At 41.3% G+C, this 20,370-nt stretch overlaps 2 protein-coding genes across 5 annotated transcripts in view; one reads left to right on the forward strand and one right to left on the reverse strand.

Moving 5' to 3' along the window:
• Positions 1–243: 243 nt before the first annotated feature.
• Positions 244–19,803, reverse strand: LOC125330484 (EF-hand calcium-binding domain-containing protein 7-like). Of its 2 annotated transcripts, XM_048313637.1 has the most exons (14): positions 19,722–19,803; positions 16,488–16,657; positions 13,718–13,929; positions 13,250–13,336; positions 12,637–12,826; positions 11,811–11,941; positions 8,744–8,885; positions 8,134–8,243; positions 7,442–7,599; positions 7,109–7,242; positions 5,524–5,672; positions 3,596–3,805; positions 2,251–2,358; positions 579–1,208 (listed from the first exon to the last, which is right to left on the reverse strand). In XM_048313637.1, the coding sequence occupies exons 2-14, from the start codon at positions 16,654–16,656 to the stop codon at positions 1,134–1,136; spliced, it is 1,875 nt and encodes a 624-aa protein (XP_048169594.1). In that variant the 5' UTR covers position 16,657; positions 19,722–19,803; the 3' UTR covers positions 579–1,133. The 2 variants fall into 2 exon arrangements, with proteins under 2 accessions (XP_048169595.1, XP_048169594.1); XM_048313638.1 differs by lacking the exons at positions 579–1,208; positions 2,251–2,358 and adding an exon at positions 244–550 and having other exon boundaries at positions 3,573–3,805.
• The window catches only part of OSBPL9 (oxysterol binding protein like 9), a 57,108-nt gene continuing 56,500 nt past the window's right edge, over positions 19,763–20,370 (forward strand). For all 3 annotated transcript variants that reach the window (XR_007205560.1, XM_048313634.1, XM_048313635.1), the window contains exon 1: positions 19,763–19,873. Coding sequence is in view for 2 of the 3 variants with exons in the window: in XM_048313634.1 (XP_048169591.1) it covers positions 19,763–19,873 (111 nt within the window). In the remaining variant the exon portion in view is untranslated. The remainder of the gene's footprint in view (positions 19,874–20,370) is intronic.

Genomic DNA, 20,370 nt, shown 5'->3' on the forward strand with positions numbered 1-20,370 from the left:
TAGGCAAGGAGCTGGGAATTTCTGATTTACCCACACCTTGCCTGAGGCAGCATTGGCAGAGCTCAGTCAGAGCTAAAAATCACCAACTATGTTTTGGGGCCTCCACTTCTTTCAGACTGTTCAGAAAATGAAAACAATACCTGTGGTACTCGCTAAGGAAAAAATATGGAAAGCTAGAAGCTCACCAGGAATCCAATGGCTGCAGTGTGTAAATCAGAGCCCAGCTCTCATTTTGCCACCGACATTTACTTGCCCAGTGTAAGATGACAGCAGAGGAACAGCAGAGAGCAGCAGTTAGGGCAGATAAAAATAGCTTTGCAACACTACTTGCTGCCCTCACACATGAGGTCACATACATTTAATGGCTATTTTAAACTCAAACAACTTTTTAAGCATCCAGTGGCCAGGGTCATCATTTTTTCCCACATTAACAGATATTTAGAGAAACCAGAAAAATAGAATAAGCTGAATGGTTTTAGTACCTCAAAGCTGGTTTTCCTTGCTGTTGCAGCCTAAACTTGGGGCACTTCAGTCTTCTTCTTTCAGCCACCTGGGAAGAACTAATTGCTGTTAACAGTCAAGAGCCCAAGACAAACCTCCATTTTTCCCAAATGATGTTATTTCCTTATTGCATATGAAAAGGCAGACTTTATTGTATATAAAAGAGTATAAAATCAGGCAGTAATTACAGAACAAGTGGAAGATGAGGATTATCAGCAAATGACCAAAAAAAAGGGAAAGAAGCAAATCCTTTATCAGGTGACAAAATAAAATGAGCCTCACCCCTTTACACTTCTCACATCCAAACCACAAGAATGTTTAATTAGGAACCCATTCAACAAAGTTTTTCCTCAGTCAGGCAGTTCCAGCCTGCGATGGAACTACAACCCATGGTATGGAAATCAAGAGCAGATCTAGGGAGAGCAGCCTTTATGAAGCACAGTTCTATTACAGCTGGATTACTGAACAGCACTAATTTTTATTGTGCCTCAGTGTTTTCGTGCCAAGATCATCAACAAGTATAAAGCCAGTATGCCAGCTTTTTGAGAAGGACAAGACTATAAATTGCCTAAAAGCTGCCTAAAGCCGTTCCTGGTTCAGTGTGGCTGCTCCCAAGCCTGGCACTGGGAGGTTTAACCTACAAGGGAGTGCACACAGCTGTAAATCCACTCTTCCTGCTCCTTGAGGGGCATCACGTGCTGAGAGACCTGGCACAAGAGAAAGCAGAGGTGAAAGAGAGTTCTCTTTATTGGAAAACTCTTACCCAATGTGCTGTGCAGGCAAAATGTTCAGTACTGGTATCACTAAATGATAAGCATTCATCATATACACTGACAGCTGATATTTAAAAACTACTGTTGAACTTAACAGCAAAATATCCGTGAGGATTGAGCCTACAGTTTCTACTGAGTGAAGCCTAAATTCAAATTTAAAACCACCTTACAGGATGAGGCTATGGATATCTAAAGTGTCAGCAGCAATTTAAATAGGCCCCAGCCTTGCCTGTGTCATGGAACTGCTCTGTTGACAACAGGTTTGAATGAATCCACCCTGGAAAGCTGGGAAATATAAAATAGCTTGGATGCCTCTGCTTTTAAACAAATAGAGTGTACTTTTAGAAAAATAAAACCAGGGGGTTTATTCATAAATAAATGAAGAAAAACATCATCTGCATTTGTAATGCATTTTCCATCCCATCCCATCCCTTAGAACCCTCATTTGGAATTGTCACTAAAGCCTGCCCAGCTCTGCAGCAGGGCTCAGCAATCAAACTGTCTCATGGTTAACATGATCCCTAAATCAGGTTTAACAAAAGTTAGCTGCCTGCAAATCTCACTGTGCACAAGGACTGCAATACATCTATTTCTGCTTCTGATTAGTGCATGCTTGGTCTGTTTCTCACAGGCATCAATACGTGGGATTAAAAGTGGCTAAGTGAAAAAGAAGTAAAATACAGCCTTAGAAAAAGATTATTAAAAATATTAATAGTGCATGTATAGAATGGACAATTGAAATAGGCTCACGTATGAAAAACTGAGCAGTTATGGATGTTTATAGCAAACTGCATGGGAAAACAGGGATACATCAAGTTCATGATCAGCTTTGAAACACCAAGAACTGCTGATGTGTTCTGGTCAGAAGATGCCACTCTCCACATGTTCATTATCATGATAAAAGTCCCATAAAAGGAACCTATAAAGATTTCACCTGTTTTTCTCTAAAGTTGGCTAAGCCATGAAAGAACCTCACCATCATGGATTTTGGAGCCACTTCCACAGCAAAAACTGTCAGTCCCCTACTGTTGAGGCAGTTCTTACTCTTCTCATTGTTGACATGAATTATCACTTTATTTTCAGACTGCAAGTGAAAAAACATGAAGAAACCATTAGTCTTTACCGGTTAAGTGTCTGTTCTTTGTGTTAACAACTGCACACTCCTTGTACTTCCTGTGACTTTGCTGTGTTACAGGACAGAAGTGCTTAAGGATACGCTTTGAAGAGTAACAGTTTCAAATGTATCTTAGCACCACATTCCTGGTCAAAAGTCACTTAAGACTCATTGAAACAACACAAGGACTTGTGAAGATACAAGTTGGCCTTGTTGAAGCTCACACCGCTGGCCTCAGCCGGTCCACATCCCCCTGTGGAGCTTCCCCTGCATTCCCACCCAGCTTGGTGAGATCTGCAAACCAAACCCAACTGGTATAAACAGAGTGGGCAGAGATCTGAAGCAGAGAGCATCCAGTTGTCTCAGCGCAGCCCTGATCTCCCTCCCTGACATATCCTCAAACATATAAATAACTCTGGAATATCCACCCTAAAGGGCAAAGTGCAAAGCCAAATCCAGAGTTCCAGGAGCCTCAGCATCCACTCCTAATATTAGTCCCCCAACCCACCCCCTTTTGCATGGCTGTGCATTTAAAAATACACTTCTTGCTGTGATCTTGTAAGATTTAAAGCATCTGAAGTTTAACATCTTTACTGTGCTGTGTTTATTCACAGTTCCTGCTATAAAGGAAACTGACAAGGAACAGCACATTCATTGTGGTCTATGGAAAAAGGTTTAAAATCTCTGCTTCTCACCAACGCCTTCTACTTGGATTCACAACTTTCAGCTTGAATTACTAATAAATTACACCTGGAAGAATAATCAGGTAAAAACTCATCCATAACACACTCCTAAAAATCACTGCTCTTTGACCTTCTTGTGGACACTGGAAATATTCAATAGCATAAATGCTGTGCTCTTTGCTCTTGCTCTAATTGCATTTCCTGCTGTTAGTGCTTGTTTTCTCATTTGACGATCACATTGTGTCAAAAGATTGAAAAATTAGAATGTGAACACAAAAATATTCACATTTTATATGGTACTTAGAATTGCTTGCCTCATTATAATAATCTGTCCCTTCCAGGAACACTGATCCAGGCTCTTCTGAAGTCCCAAGGAGCACAAGCACATCAGGAGGGTTTTTTAATGAAACAGACACAAAACCCTGATTTCAGGAGAAGTAATTCTCAAATATGACCCAAGGAAGGAGAAGGAACAATAACAACAGACTTAACACAAAGTACCTTATGGAAGTCCCAGGCCATACCTTATTTTCAATCACAGAGCTGATCCTGCTGCCTGATTTGTAAGTGTGGATGATGATGTTCTCAGAGCCATCCAACACTTTGGCCTCTCCTTTATTAACCACAGACCTGCAGACAGCCCTGCTCAGCTGGGAGCCCCCTGCCTCCAGAGAAACGGCTTTCATCCTGGCTTTGCACCTCTCTGCACAGATGTCAATGACAAAGGGGCAGGCCTGCAAGGGAGAATAGGAGTTTTAGCATCACTTGAGCTGTAGTTTTTCCCCTCAGATTTTCCCCCACAGCTCCTAAGTATTTTCTTATCTAAACTAGAATTACCCAGATAGAAATATTTCCTTGAATATTAAATATTCCAAACCTGAGAGCTGTGGCAGTCTCTTACACCAAATGAAAGCTCAGGACAACTGGCATTTTTAGGCCATTTACAGTACACCTGACATGCAGGTCAACACAGCAAACCCTTCCTTGGACAGCAAAATGGCCAGGAATTAAGATGAAATATGAATGTATTCCAGTGTCTGAAAGAAACCTTTCTCCTCTACCTGTCACACTGTTGCTGTTTGTGCCACTTCACACAGATTGAACACCTCTGCAATGTTGCATTGAGCACCCTGGGAGTATCTTGACTACATTTTACTCCTGGTGTAACCACCTGGAGTTTGCATTTTCTTAGACTCCGCCACAGCACCTCAGCTCCTTTCTAAAGCTGTTGGAATCCAGCAGAAATGATTTCTCAAGCTCTCTCTCAGTGCTCCCAAAACATCAATCTTCAATTATTTGAAATCAAGGAATTAAAGAGGTGAGAGACACAAGTTAACAGCTGGAGATTTTTAGTTTAATTACTGAAGCGTTTGGAGAACTGTGCTGTCCTTTGGAAAGCAAAGGCTGGAGCCAGAACCCACAGCTGGAATAAGGCACAACACACCTTCCTGAAATTCCTAACTGGAGAAAAACCTCCCCAAAATGCTCTTTCTTGGAGCAGGGCTCTCTCTTGTGGCTGAAATGCAGAAAAACAGCCTTGCAGGGGCTCTGCCAACCGCAGCTCGGAGGAAAAGGACAAACTGCTCATCCTTAAATCCCTCACCAGCATCCCAAGATTTTCACTGACAGGCAACTGATATCTCTCATACTGACTATTTTTAGGTCTTCATGTATTTTATATAGTGGCTACACTGACCCGTTTAACAAAGTTAAATACCATTATCAGACTGTGATCCTAAAAATCAGCTTTTCTTAGGAATTAGATTATTTAATTATCTGCATATTTAATGCTTTAATTTTTTTCTCTTCATTAACGACACCCTCTTTCCTTAGAGAGAACTATTAACATCACAAGTAATATTATTTCTATAAAAATAAAGAAGATAATAAAATAAAATCTGTAAGTACACAGAAACATCGGAGATATAATCCCTGGTCCTGTAAAGTAAAGTGTGTGACCCAAACCCAAAAATTTTAATGAAGCATTAAAATTTCATGTTGAACACCTTCAGACACTGTTGTGAAAGGCAACAATAACTGAAATAGTTCTGTCTGGAAACTAGGAATTCTAAATCATGTGGAAAAAAATTATCCACTTCTGTTGTGGTTAGGGCCATAAAAGTGACTTTTTTAAGGAGAAAAAGTCCTGTATTTTCTAAATTTGCTGACAGGTCACCGTTTACCATCCTTATCTTCCTATCACTCCCCACCAGCAGAGTGCATGCATTCTTCCAACAGAAAGAATCCAACATTCCTTCCTCTACTACCCCACAAAATTCTGCCTTTCTCTAAAGCAAAGGAAAATTCCCTCTTTCAAGGATCCAAGTGCTATCTTAAGAATGAGGAGAATGACAGTGGCAGTGGATCCCTGCCCTCCTGCAATCAGTCTGTGGCAGACACAAAGAGTGCAGCAGAAAAATGTGCAGTGATTTTTGCTCTGTGACTCTCCTACCTCTGTCATTTCTAAGGCTTTGTTGTAGCCCAGGGACAACAAAGTGACCCAAAGGTCCTGAGGATCCCCATCTCGGTCGTTGGCTTCCATGAGATTCAAATCCATAAATCCTTGTCTTGTTAGCTCATTTTTCTTCATCTCAAAATTCTCTGTTTCAAAGGAATAGAAAGAGCACTTCAAAGTCTGTTCTCTCTGCAAACACCTTTATCCTTCCAAAGCCAAAAATCCCACTCCTGTTAACAAGGTCTAAATGATGGAGCCAACTTGCAGCCTCGGGGTGACCAATATAATTTGGGAAAGAATCTCCTTGACCAGGCATATGCTGTTTGCAGAGCTTCCCTGTGGATTTGGGATAATGCCTACAAACAGCTGGCCCCTTGGATAACCCAGAAAAGGGGGAGATTTCAAAACACAGAGAGTTCATATTGATTTCTTTTTTCTAAAAGTTTGGGGCTAAGCTTTGCAGAATGGGCTATTTTAGGAATGGGAAATGAAAATCAGCTGGAGACAGCACCTTTAAATGCTTCAGGTCCTTGATACAGAAGTGATTTACTTAGTTCCTAAAAAGCAATACAATTCCAGTAATCCTAACATCCCTCTCTAGAGAGAATCTCATAGATCCACCACTCTATGTCAGCAAACATAATTGAAATGTCCTCGTGTCAAGGACTTTTAAAAATAGTTTTCTCATCTTCATAACAATGCTAAATCTTTACTATATATTATTAAAAAGGGATTACCAGTTTAATAAATCTATCCAAGGCTACAGATGCTGTAATAAATAGCTTGAACTTTGTTGTCTGATGATATTCATGTGAACCCTTCCACTGACTGATGACCTGGTGAAACATTCCCCAGCTTTCTCCTCTTTCCTCTCTTATTTATTCACACATTTCCACCCCTCCTACTTGTGTAGACATCAGAGGCATCACCCTGACAAAGCCATCAGTGTGGAAAAGCACATGCAGGGATGAAACAGAGGAGAAATCCAGTTATAGAAATGTATTTTTGTAGGAGTTTTCCATAAGTTAGGAAAAATTCTGATACCTCAGAATTAATATTAATAGGGCTTGCCAGATCCAAAGTATTTTGGCCAACATGCCACAGCCTCCAAAGGCATTATGTCAAACCTGACATATAGTATACAATGAGACACTGGCAACCCACATAAACTCTGGATGCCATTTTATAGCACCAGATGCACACTAATTAAATGTCCCTCTCCACACTTGGTGAGATAAAAAAGCAGCACCAGCCCAATCTGCACAAAGGAGATCAATTCAACAAATACCTGTGACAGTTTCCTTCCCCATATGATCCAGGATTACAAACCCTGTAGGTTTTGGCAGCTACAGAACAATTAGGAAGGGGAAGAATTCTCTCAGCAGAAGGTCAGTGGCACACACACCAGAATGAAGCAAAGCAAAGGACAGGAGACTGGAAAAAAAGAAAAAGAAAGGAGGAAGAGAACAATATCTACACATGTTCTTGGAATAGGCTACAGAACACCCAGTTCTATCCAGCTGGAAAGTTAACTGATAGTCTTAATTAGTTTTAGGCGTAATTACCACAGTAACGAACTTACCCTTACACACAGCCCAGGCTTCCTGATCACACTTCTCCCCACTAGTCCTCAGCTCAAAGAAGTTGTATTCCTCCAGACTCAGGAGGCCATTCCCATCCAAATCAATTGTTTCAAATATATCCAACAAAGCAGCTCTGAGGGATGAAAAAGGCCAAACTATTTCCAAAGGCTTCCATTTCCTTTTACTGGCTCACAATATTGCCAAGAACTGTTCAGTCTATTTGAGAATATTCTCTACAAATAGTACTTTAGGAACATCCAGATTTAAAAAGCCACATTTTAGCTGGAAAAGAGATTTTTATAGAGGTTATCATGTTTGGGAATAAAACTCACTGGAATTCTTTGGTGAGAGCCAGCTCTCCATCTTCATCTCTCCCCACCAGTTTGGCTTCTCCAGGAATTTGGGTTTTTACCTTCCTCAGCCTGCAGCCAGTTGTGAAAGGGAGCAGCCAGTAAACCCCAGATCCAAGCTCCCCTCTCCATCCAAACATCTGCTCTTAAAGGAAGACAGAAAAGTTTGGAACAACTTCTCAAATGATGCCGCTCTTTGTTGCCAGTAATATTCACATAGACGAGATGAATTACTTGAAAACGCTGGCAATGCTGGGTTCTCTCCTTAAAAAAAAATTGGCTGTGTGATGCCATTTGAAGGATAAAAACCAGTGAATCTCTTAGAATGAAAGTTAGAAAAACATGCAGGAGAGAGATGAGGGGAGAAGGGGACAATAAGTTTATGCTGCCTTATTTCTGCCACAGAGTAAGAATATTCTGTGCACTATGAAGTTCAAATGGCAAGGAGGAAGAAAATAAGAGGAAATGTAAACAAATTTTGCCTTGGAAATGTTGTGTTTGAAGGTGAAGAAATACAACTGAGTTTCTACAGAGTAGCTGTAAATATACCCAGCAACTCAGCAATACTGGGCACAGCTGGAATTCTTTCCAAACACATGGAATTCACACCCCCAGCATTAACACACACATGAAAAAATAACAATTAAAATAGGAATGCACCAAAAATCTCTAACCTCTTTGTGTTGGAGTTCAGTAAAGCTCACAAGCTGTAGATTCTCTTGGGTTTCATTTTCCTTCAGAATAAACAAAGCTGTATCCACTGACAACCAGCGACAAGATTTTCCTAAAAGGAAAAATATCCCCCAAAAATGCTTAATAATGACACAAAACTCTTTTTATTTGCGTGTCAAAATAGGTATTCCCATGGTATTTATTGATGCCTGCTGATGAAAAATGGGAAAAAAGAATCTATTCTACGCTATTGGGATTTCCTTCCTGTTTAGGCCAAGCAGATAAATTGTTCCAAGCCTTGTGATTGTCTCACAGATAATGATTACTGTTAATAATTTTATCATTAAAAACTATTGTTAAAACAGTTCTATCATTAAGGGTCAAGAACGCCAAGGAATGGCTACACAACACAAAAATTTGTTTCAAAAAAGCCAGCCCAGCTGACTTTAAAATAACTTTGGGGTCTAAAGGCTCCCGTTTTATGGGATTAAAAAGGAAATAACCTACTTGGGGAAAAAAATAATTCCAATGTAGCAACTGGATGAAGCCCCGTGGTAAATCACCAAGCCACCACCTCTTTTTAAGAGGAAAATGAAATATAAATACACTCACCTTCTGCTTGGGCAATATTTAAAGGTTTGATGGTGATACAAACTGCAGATCTTTGGGGTAAGTGCAGCCTGTACTTGTGACTGATGATTTCCCCATCTTCTTCCAGGTAGAAGCATCCTTTGGATTGTACACATTGCCATTCCTGGAAACCAAGCAAATATTAGGTGTTGTTTTCATTTTGGATGAAGATCAAAGTGCCTTCTCTGAAATATGAATTAATTTGATTATTTAATAAACCCTGCATAGAACGCACCACAACATACAGCATCAATATACTTTTATTAAAAGAAAAAATCCCAAATGGTCCTTCTTGTAGTCAATTTTTGGAAAGTAACATTGCTTCACTTGTGAAAATGCCTGAAAAACACAGATTACCCCAATGCTCCAATAGTTGAAAATTAAATTGGAATTGCCACGAAGATTCTGATAATTATATTTGCAAACAGCTGGCAGCACGGACTAATTTAAATATAAGCGTTATATACTTTGTAACTCCCTTTCTGCTGTTCTTTGAAGGTTTGGAATTTTTTTAAAAATTAAGATTTTGCTAAAGAAGTTCTAAAAGACTTTCAAAGTAACTTGGCTGTGGAAAAGACAAAAATTTATTAAGTTATTTAAAATCAAGTGAGATGTCCAGTCCCTGGCAGACACTGCTATCCAAGTCCCTCCCCTCCTATGATCTCCCAGAATCTTTTCTTTGTGGGCACAAGCTGCTGGAGAAGGTTTTAGGGATAATCCTTATGGAAGTGCAGCTACTTCTGGACCATGGAGCCAGAGATCAGCAGCCCCTGGTCACCTTTTATGGAGCAGAATAAACCTAATTAACAAATCCATCCAATAATTTTATACTCCTCTTTATCCATGAAGCTGGATTTGTAGTGACAGGACAAGGAAAAAGGGGACCAATCATAAAAAATAATTAGGAAAGAAGTGAACAGAGACAAAACATTCCTGGGACTTAATGGTGAGGGTTAAATAAGGAGCAACAGCTGGGGTTGTGTCAGTCAAAAAATGGATAATGGGAGCTGGGATTAACAGGGGGGTCAACATAACTCAGCAACAGAATTCCAACATGGACTTCAGCCTGTTGGATCATTGAAACACTACTACTCCTAAACTGTTTATTCCAATACTTCCAGGACTCCTGACTTCAGCTAAAAGGAGGTTTAAAAATTGAGGTTTTTTCTTAAAATTTGACACACCGGAAATAACTGGTTGTTTGGGCAAGCTTAATACCTGCCAAAACTGTTGGACAAAAACCTTACCCATGTTTTAGGAAATCAAACTCTGTTATTCTGGCAGAGAGCATAAGGTGGTGCTAGAAGTCCTAAATTACCAAATTCCAAACAGGTATGTAAAATTGGGAAGCTGAAAGAGGATTTCCTGGCTGGATTTTCCTCTGGCACTTCAAAGCAGAACAGAAGCTGTCAAAAAATAGCCAAAATAGGAAACGTTTGTGTTTGAAATGTTAACTGGAAAGAAATGTGAGGCACTACCTGCTGCTGGCCACTGCGACTGAAATTTAAGTTCTTATTGAAATTACCCACATATTAATGCATAATTCCTAAAAAAAGCAATGATTGAGAGGAATTTTCTAAGGGTTTTTTAATTTAGACATGCACCATGTTCCGACTTCCACCATTTTCCTCTGTCAGAAATGTAAAGTTGCTGTTGCTCCAACATCCTGAGGGCAGTATTTTCTCACTTGTACAAAAAGACAGGTGAACAGCAAAAAAAAAAAATATTCTTGGATATAAGATGAATAAGAAGAATTTTTGGGTGCTGGATTCTAATTCACACCACAAATGAATCCCTGGGCATTTATTCACTGACTCTGGCAGAGCTTGCATTGTACAAAATAAAGTTTTAAAAACATTAATAGTTCTACTTACACCTTCCCATGTTTATTGATTGATTTCAGGTTTTGGATGATGCCAATCAATACTAATCAATATCTGCAGCTGCTTTTTTTTTTCAGTCAGTTCTTACTGGCTTATACAAAGAAAAAAGAATCCAATCTTGGGTAAGTGTGTGCTGGTTTTATACCCTCCACATCATATTTGAACAAGGTGAGATTGCAGGTTAAATTGCATCGAGGTCCAGATACCTAAACAGACTGCCAAAAATCCCTGGGAGATGATGCTTTGAAATTTTCATATAGAACAAATGTCACTGTACAGCAATGGGGAAGATATAAAGGACTTCAGAGTTCAATAACAAATCCAGAGTTGTTCTTTGAAACAAAAATGTAGCTCCTGAGGACAATCAGTTCCGTTTTCCAGCAGCACTTACACTGTGTGGTCAGAACCATTTTTTCCCTTTTATACAGGAGTCTCCAGGTGCACATTTTTAATGTATCCCAGCAGTTTCCAGTTAATGTTTTCTATTTCTACAGCTATTATTTTCTGTTGAAAGAAAACTAGTAAAGGTCCAGTCAAGAAAGGGAAAACAAAGGGAAAAAGATCAATATTAACACTCTACAAATATTGACTTAGCAAAGTGACTTTGGTGTCTCTCTCCTCCAGGAATTTATATTGAATGAGTGATTTATTTAAAAGAAAATACTGATAGGACATATTAGTCTAACTAAAAATCAACATTTTCAGGTTACAGCATGTATTTACCAAGCAATGCCCAAGAAACTGAATATGCTCACAGATCTGGTCTTTATTTCCAATTACCTTTCATGCACAGGTTTATGATACACAATCTTTCAGACTACTTAAGCATTTGAAGTTCTCACCAACCTAACAAATAATTAAATTTTAAATTTCTCAAGAAGTCATTACATGTTTTCTCCAACAGTGGTTTCATTTATAAAAAACACATTTTGTTCAATGAAACCTTCACACCTGAAAAATTATTTCCAATAACTTGTTGTCAGCAAAACCAACAGTATATAAAAATGTTCACAATAATACCTATCAGGAAAGCTCTCAGTAGTTTATAGCTGCCCTTGACAAACTATTAATTAAACATAAGACACCATTTTTCTCTGATTTTTAGCTTTTTTAAAATGCAGTAACACAGGTGCCTAGAGGAAAACACCATCATTTCAGTGTGATACCTTCATTGTGTCAGGCTCAATAATTAGCTTTGTGTTCCTGCTGCTGCTGCTGGCACCCACAGTGACAGTGGTGGAGCTGGAAGCTTTGCCACTTTGAGCTGATGAAGGTCTTGAAGGAGCTCTGCTGTCACCTACAAGCAGAGATATTTAATTACAATTACATTATTTCAACCCTCTCCTAGTGCTATTTATCATAAACCTTGCATTTAGAAGCACAAAGAAAACTGGATGACAAGAACTCAATCAGAGAACTTCCCTTCAGCACTCTTGTGTCACTTTTGCTCCTCTTTGCTATTGCCCAGACTTGAAGCAACTTGGAACAGCACAAACTACATCCTAATATTTCAGACTTGGTGCCTCTGCAGTCTGTTCTCCATGGACTTTTTCCAGTTTGGGAAGGTTTGGAAGCAGCTTTGTCACTTCAGGAAGGACCTTAAACTCTCCTATTGATTGTACTTGAAAAGCAGCCTCAAGAATTGAAACAAACACACTATTGATAAACGTTTTAAGGTTTCATGTCTGATCTGGGAAGGAAATAAATAACTTGCCTATGTTGCAATATCTGAGCATTCACCTCCTCTCTTCCCTTTGGACTGTGTCACATGACAATCAACAAAATCCACCCTTAGGAATTTGAGAGCTTCATAGATGCAGCCATTTGAACATATTTTACTGACACATTGATGGGATTGCCACAGTAGCAATTATATTCATCACTAAAATCCTCACTAATCTGAGAAAAATTAAACAAAAACTCAACTCTGGCTCATTGAGCCAGAGCTTCATCTCCAACAGAAAAAACATCAAATAGAAGAAATAGAAACACCGTTAGCCAGTTTGTGATCGCTTTTCCTGGAGATCCTCGGGGATGCTTTGGACACCGGCACTGGGATCCCTTCAGAGGAATTCTCAGTTTGATTCCCAAACTGCTGCTGCCTCAATCGAGGGTCAACTTCCAGCCTGTCCCTTGCAGCCTTGCAGCACTGCTCACGGGTGCTCAGGTACAGCTCACAGAACTTGAGATAAAAAAAGAATATTTCACCTACCAGGTTACCTTTCTCATGGTTTGAAGGAGTAAAATGTAGCATTAGCAAGGAAAGGATGGGGCAGCAGCATTTTCTCTTCAAGACCAGTATTAATTTAAATTTTCATTGATAAGAACAACCACTCAAGTGTCACAGTAAAATGCAGCCATGATTCAACAAGGAGGACCAAATATTGAATAAATATTAAGTGTGACTTTCAACTCTTTCTTTCAAGATATTTGAAGACTGATTTTTAACATAGGATTCTTACCAGTTTTCCTCCAATGAAACCATATTGATGTACAAATTTTTGTGGGCTGTCTTTTCAGTCCAAAATTTAGAATCCTGGGGTTAGGTCATCATGAACGCTCGTATTGTCAATAACACTAGAACAAATTTCACTCTAGGCCTTACCTTGTTGTAGTCAAGTTTGCCACTGCAGTTAAAATCAGCTTGTTTGGTAATGCTGGTCACTTCCTCCCAGGTCATTTTATCACCTCTCTGCAAGAAAAAACCAGCTCAGTTTGGGTTCCTAATCAAGAATCCTGGTCACCTACAGTGAAATTTAATAAACAAAGAGTCTTTTAATATTCTTTCAGGAAAACTTATCTTGCAATAGATTTCAATGGATTTTGATTGGAATCATGAAAACAGAGGTCAAAACCATTAGAAATTATGTCCTTACAATGCTACTAAACACTGAAGAGATAAATTGTATCAGTTTATGTAATTCTGTGCTGTCCTCTGGAAACCCATCACAAAAATCTTCCATAAAATGGGGAATCCCAGCTCTCAGTCATTCTTGCTTATCTTGTTTTACCATCTAATTTCCAAAATCTCTACTAATTAAATATGGATAATTAAGTTCCTAGTGATACTTACTGTTGTAAGAATTTTATAAAGTTCATCATGGAAAACATATCCAGCTTTATCTGTGTCTATTTTTCCAAATGCTTCGAGCAGTTCATTTTTTGTAGCTGGCTTTTCTTTTTTTAAAATAGCACAAAAATCATCAAAATTCAGTGAAGTTGTTTGTGAAGTCCAGTATTTATTAATGGTCCTCCGAGAAGGATTTCTTCCAGCCTGCTGAAGTACTGCACAACAAAACACAATATTAAATATATATTCCAGCTGTTAGGAAAGGAGTTTTCTCCAAACATCCTTGAGTCACTTTCCATGTTCAGATTTTTTTAAAGCCAAATCACTCCAACAGAAAAGTGGGTCTGAAGGACAGTTTTGGTTATGATCTTAATCAAAATATCCATGAACTCAGACAGCCTCAAGTGTAAAATTCAGCCAAAATCCAGTGTCTTAATATCAAGAACATATTCTTTTTAAACCTGCACATTATTAGATCCTATTTCTATGAAGATCAACATCATCTTTGCACTTCCTTTGCTAAGAACTGAGATCTAGAATAGAATTTATCTGAGACAATATTGTGTGTCACACCTGTACATTTGAACGCATCAATTCAAATTATACAACATGAATTTAATGGAAAAATGACACCACCAGGCAGCCAATGCCACACATGCAACCAGTGCCATGGATGTTACACCTGGCATTCTCCAAAATGATTTTGCTGCATCTATTTGCCTCTTCAAGGTCTTTACTGAAAACATCCTTTCACCAGTTTTCAGTGTGATGAAGGTATTACATTAAATGGAAATTAAATTCAAATTACATTCTATCTGAAAGGAGAGGGATGTTTTTACATCTTCCCAAATAAGCAAGTCTCTTGGGGAAGCACAGGAGATCCTCCATCTCTACCTGGGCTGGCATTTGATTTTGAGCCAGCTGAGCAGTGACCAAGCCTGTGCTGGGAACTGCTCAGGAGCATCTGTGAAAGGAGGCGGTGGCATCGTTACAACGCTCAGTGGGAACTGTGTCAGCAGCAAACCAAACAAACAAACCAGGCACCTTTGTTGTTCATCCCTGCCTCAAGGCCAAGCACTAAATAAAGATCTGTGCCCTGTCACCTCTGCTGCAGGAGCCAGGAGAACAGAGCAGGGCTCACATCTTTATCCAAGCCACGCCTGGGCATGGAGCAATGCTTTGGGGATTTCAGTGTCAAGGGCAGCCATGGAAGGGCTGTGACTCTGTGGGTTTGTTTCCATGGATAGCAGAGGTCCTTGGAATGTCAATACATGACTATATTTAACAGATATCCTTCCAATATACAATCCTGTATTTTTGTATCTCCAGGGAGATCAGCATTTGCCATTCCCTACGTGCCTCCCAGTTTGTATTTGTGAAAGTTCAATCAGACTGCACCTTTTATTTAGATTTCTCTATGGTCTGATTCTGCTAAATCACTTCAGTAATATTACAACAGAAGGAAGTGAAGCTACTATTTGTGGATAAGCAAAACTCCTACAAACAAAATTTCACAGGGCCAATCTCTCAGTGAGACTTTAGTTTAGAATATCAGCCAAACTTGATGAAGCAAGAGATGCTTAAACGTTGGCACCACTCGTTTGAGAAATGCTAAAATTGACTTCAGATGAAATATAGGTCTCTAACTCTCAACGATTACAAATTTTAAAATAAATTCTTAAATGTCGCTGAAATGATTGGGAGTCTAAATAACTAACTGCCCTCCCTAAGATTACCTTGAAAGCAAATTGCCCAAACACTTGCTGTGTAGCCAAGCAGCATATGGATAGAGATGAAAGCCAAAACATTTATTAAAGAGATGACATTTGTTCACACCACCCCTCTGTTAAAATCCAGATTATCCCAAACTCTCATTAGGATGTCATCAAGGCCCTTTTATTGCAGCTGACAAAGCCTGGAGAGCACCAAGTCACAAGCTGTAGGAATGTCCTTGCTAATGGGTAGAATTTCATGTTCTGATGTAGGGAAAGAAGCTACAATCAGTGCAACAGAGAAGTGCACTCAGCTTTTCCAGTGGTGGTTTCCATGAAAAACCTTTTAATAAAGAACAAAAATGCTCTAAGAAAAAGAAAAACCACCACCCAAACAGAGCACACAATCCTACAACTCCAAGAAGCTGCAAAGCTGAAATGGTATTTGCTTGAGAAATTATTTCTGGGGGAGTGAAACCTCTTTCAAAACTGAAACAGGTTATTTATTACTCAGTCTTTCCTTACTCCTTCTTCATCTTACCTGGTCACTAAGATATATTATTAAGAAACCAACTTCCATTTCTCAGGTAAATTTTTCTCACTCCCCTTTGAAATTCCTGAAGTTTTTAAAACAAAGCCCCACAGCTTTCAGTATCTACCAGCACCCTTCTTTAGTGCAGCTGAAGCAGTCAGAGGTATTTTTTTCCTATTGTACTGCTGACAACACCACCACTTATACACAAATACAGTCTGGATGAAAAATGAAAACTTTTGTTTCCAGTCTATGGAAGTGTAATTCAGCAGGAGATACGGAGTAAGAATTCTTATGGAACACCGGTTGTGGTGATTTTCTGTGCCAGGGCAATGGCCCACTCTAAACTGAACTGAGGCCCTTCATACTGGTGATTTACAGAAAAAAACCTCTGTCTGCTATTCCCACTTCCAGCAGGCATCCAAAACTACTCTCAGTTCCTTAAACCAGTTACTGAGTTCCTGCACTGGGATACTCTCACTGTAATCATCCCATGTAAGAACTAAGAGGGAAAAGATCCAATCGTTACCTAAACTGAGTTGTTCCTTGGATTTAATATTTTCTAAGCTGCTTTTTAAGACACTCAGGTAAGCTGCTCTGCAGTTCATGTAAAAAATGGCTTCTTCTGCATGCTGGGACTTCTTCCCTTGGGAATTTTCAGAGTGTGTAGCTTTCTGATTCCCGGGAATGCTGGCCATCCTGTGAAGGATATAATTACAGTTAGAATTTGGAACTCTCTTAATAATTACTCTGTTTATCCTCTGAAACACAGACTAGCCCCAATTATCCAAATATCTACGTCATATCCTTTCTATCCTCTCAATCTGGGATGGCAATAATTATCTACACTTGTAGGTAAGGACCACGAGATCCACAAACAGAAATGAGCTTGAGCTCTACTTATGATTCACAGTTTATCCTTCATTGGCAGTAAAAAGTTTCAGTTCACTGTATTTTATTTACTTTCAGACATTTGATATTACAATTATTATATAATATAAATATTATATAGTCTTGAATTCTGAAAGCATAAAAACACATTTTCACATTATCTGTGAAACAAGGCTTTGCCATCCATATTTTCTCTTTTTACACTTACAACTCAACAAAACATATGGATAAGAATAAAATTGGTCAAAAATTGAATCCCTTAATCTTCAAAAATGCCAAGTTAAGCACAGAATTCTATTTCTAAGAGTTATCTAAATATAAATAATAGAAATAAATGTGCATAAAACGTTAAAAATAAGTGTGCCTAAAACTTTGAGCAACTCAGGCCTTTTAAGTTCAAGGCCCATACAATTAGAAATGAATGGAAAAAAACAGAAACTCATCTTTTTCTCAATTATTAAAACAACTCAAAGAAGTAACTAATGCTGTTTGCTCACCAATGGTCAGCAAACTCTGACAGCAGCTTTCTGCTTCTACCAGGGGTGATTAAGGTTTTTAGAAGGCCATCACAGAGGGACACTAAATCCTGTTGTGCTCTTGCTTTAACAGCCTCTTGTATTATTTTACCCAGTGCTGACTTCAGGAAATATATTCCAGTATAATAAATGGAATATCTCAAGTTCAGCAACAAGACAATGCTGTCCCAGGGTCCCCTTTAGGACTCATTGCATTTTTACTCAGGAGGCCTCAAGCACTGGCACCTTGTTGAGTTATACAGGTCTTTCACACTTGGGAAAGGCAGATAATAATCGCTTATCAAGGATGAAGCACACAATTTGTAACAGCCTGACACTTTAATATTACACAGGTACCAGAAGGACCCCACAGGGACCCCCTGACACAGTCTGGCTCCTGCAAATGGGTGTCACTATAATTAAGCACCAGTGTTACGGAATGGAACTGAGGGTAAAGGCAAGGAGGAGGAGAAGAAGAAATGTTAATCTTCCACTAACCAGTTTATAAAATGTGAACTCTTGTTTGTACTCCTTGGACTTCCCAATACGGAGAGATTTCTTATGTGGGCCAGGAAGTGCTGCCAATCCATCACTGGGAAATCCAGTGAGCAATGGCTCAGTGACAGCACTGCCAGCAGCCCCATGGCTTAGGCTGGCACATTTTACTGGATAAATGACACTTCAGAAAAATAGACAGAGGGGAGCAATCCGGCCCAGGCTTCCAAACAGGGAGACAGTAGGTTTAGATTAGAGACTGGGAAGGAATTGTTCCCTGCGAGGGTGAGGAGGGCCTGGCACAGGGTGCCCAGAGAAGCTGTGGCTACCCCTGGATCCCTGCAAGTGTCCAAGGCCAGGCTGGGTGGGACTTGGAGCAGCCTGGGATAGTGGAAGGTGTCCCTGCCCGTGGAACTGGATGAGTTTTAAGGTCCCTTCCAAACCGAACCAGTGTCGTACTCTCAGCCCAGAGCACTCAGTGCCACGTCCAGTCCTTCCTTGGACACCAGCCCTGCTTTGTTTAGTCAGTGAAACTAAAGAACAAAACAGACTACTAAAGTCATGTGCAGCTTGAAAAAGAATGTTATCTAAATTAACAAGCTGGATTTCAAAACCAGATTGTGCATTAGGTACCTTAAAGTGGTAACCTTGCACATAAGCACACTGCCAGGTGACTCCAAGGACTATCAATGCTCCAAATTCTAATTGGTAACAAACTAGTATACAGTGTGACATGTGAAATGGGGAGACAATTAGAAATCTCGAATATTTCTTATTTTCCAAAACCAAACACAATGCCTTTGAGTGATTCTTTTTCACTAAAGGAGTGATTTTCTATTAAATTTTGTTTAACTTAGGATAAAGTTGCAGTGTCATGAGACACTAAATCTACTTCAACCCTACTATAAAGGCATTTTTATAGTAAAAGAATAAAAAAGGGCTATAAGGGGAAAAGGAAAAAAAAGCTACTAATGAATACGCTAAAGACTGCGTGGTAAACACAAACCTCATGGTGAAAGCACTATTTCTGCTGCTTTACTGTTGATGCCTAGGAAAAAACATGAGTATCCCTATGGGTCCTTTAAAGTTTTTATGTTAAAGCATAGCTCAAGTTCTGTACTTAAGTCAGAGGAGATCAGTGCCAAAACCATGCCTTGTGCTGAACAACAAATTTGCAATTGTCCATAGCTCCTGGGTAATTCATTCCACATTCTTGGATCAATCCACAGAAAAGTTGTGTCACACTGAAGCCTAACCTTTAAAGGTTATCTCGAGTCGTGAACGGTTTTTATACACTGTGGACACGGAGCACTTTGAAGAGAAACCCCCTCGGACTCCATTGTTAAGCTCACTTTGGTTTAGCACTTAAAGCACTTTGGACATGCAAAAAGCCGAGAGGCAGAGGGACAAGCACAACAGCGAGAGAGGCTAAACGCCCCCAAGCGGTGCCAAGTCTTTTAGAGAGAAACGAAAAGATTCCAAAATGCTTTAGGAGACAGCCTGACGCCCTCCCGCCCTCACACTCGGCAGCGCCAGCGCGCCGTGCCCTCACCGCTCTGCCTCACAGCCCTCCCTCACGCCTCGCCCTCTGCCTCCCCCGGGCCCTGAGGGGAAGCCGCGGAGATGGAAACCCTCAGACAGCGCCCTCAACCCCCTTAACCCAAACTCCGTCCCTCCGGACACCGAGGCCGCCCACGCCCCGCTCCGCTCCCCTCACGCCCCCGCGCGCCTCACGGCCCCGCCCCGCTGCGCGCGCAAACCCCGCCCCCCCGGGCCGAGTGCCCCCGTGGCCCCGCCCCCTCGCTGCGTGCCCCGCCCCTTCCCGCCCGGCGGCCGCCGAGTCTGTGCCCCGCTCCTCTCACCGAGTGCGCGGCGTGCGCGGCGGTGCCGGTTCGGTGCTAAGATGGCGTCTATTATGGAGGGCCCGCTGAGCAAATGGACCAATGTGATGAAGGGCTGGCAGTACCGCTGGTTCGTGCTGGACTACAACGCCGGGCTGCTCTCCTACTACACGGTGAGGGGCGGCGGGCGGGCCGGGCGGGCGAGGAGGCGCCGGGAGACCGGCTGAGGCGCAGGGTGGGGGCGGGGAGGGGACTCGGGGCGTGCGGGCGCCCGGGCGGCCAATGGGGAAGGAGGAGGCGGTGGGAACGGCCAATGGGGGAGGAGGAGGCGGTGGGAGCAGCCAATGGGGCGGCGCTGCGGGGAGATCGAGAGGCGGGGGCGAGCGGCGCTGTTGTTGTTGGCGGCGGGCGGCGCCGCCGGCGGGAGCGGCTGCGGGACCCGCCCGGGATCTCCCGACAGCTCCGGGGCCGCTCACCCGCGATCCCCCTGCCTCGGAGCCTTGCTCGGTGCTGGCCGCGCGCTGCCGGGTCCCGCTGCCGGGTCCCGCTGCCGCGGCGCTCCCCGCCCTGTCCAGCGGGAGCTCGCTCTGGCCCCGATCTGGGCCCGGGGCGGTGCCGCATTCCCGGGGCCGTGTGCGCCCAGCCGCGCCCGGCGCCTCGTGCCCGAGGC

The sequence above is a fragment of the Corvus hawaiiensis genome, chromosome 9, assembly GCF_020740725.1.
Source record: "Corvus hawaiiensis isolate bCorHaw1 chromosome 9, bCorHaw1.pri.cur, whole genome shotgun sequence".
NCBI lineage: Eukaryota > Metazoa > Chordata > Aves > Passeriformes > Corvidae > Corvus > Corvus hawaiiensis.

What these genes read in the sequence shown, in the direction of transcription:
- LOC125330484 (XM_048313637.1), bottom strand. Translation starts at nt 16,656, where the DNA reads ATGGCCAGCATTCCCGGGAATCAGAAAGCTACACACTCTGAAAATTCC. An exon ending in CGATCACAAACTGGCTAACG is followed by an intron (nt 11,942 to 12,636) that starts GTGTTTCTATTT and finishes CTCTGCTTGTAG; the next exon opens with GTGACAGCAGAGCTCCTTCA. An exon ending in AAATATTGCCCAAGCAGAAG is followed by an intron (nt 8,244 to 8,743) that starts GTGAGTGTATTT and finishes TTTTCCTTTTAG; the next exon opens with GAAAATCTTGTCGCTGGTTG.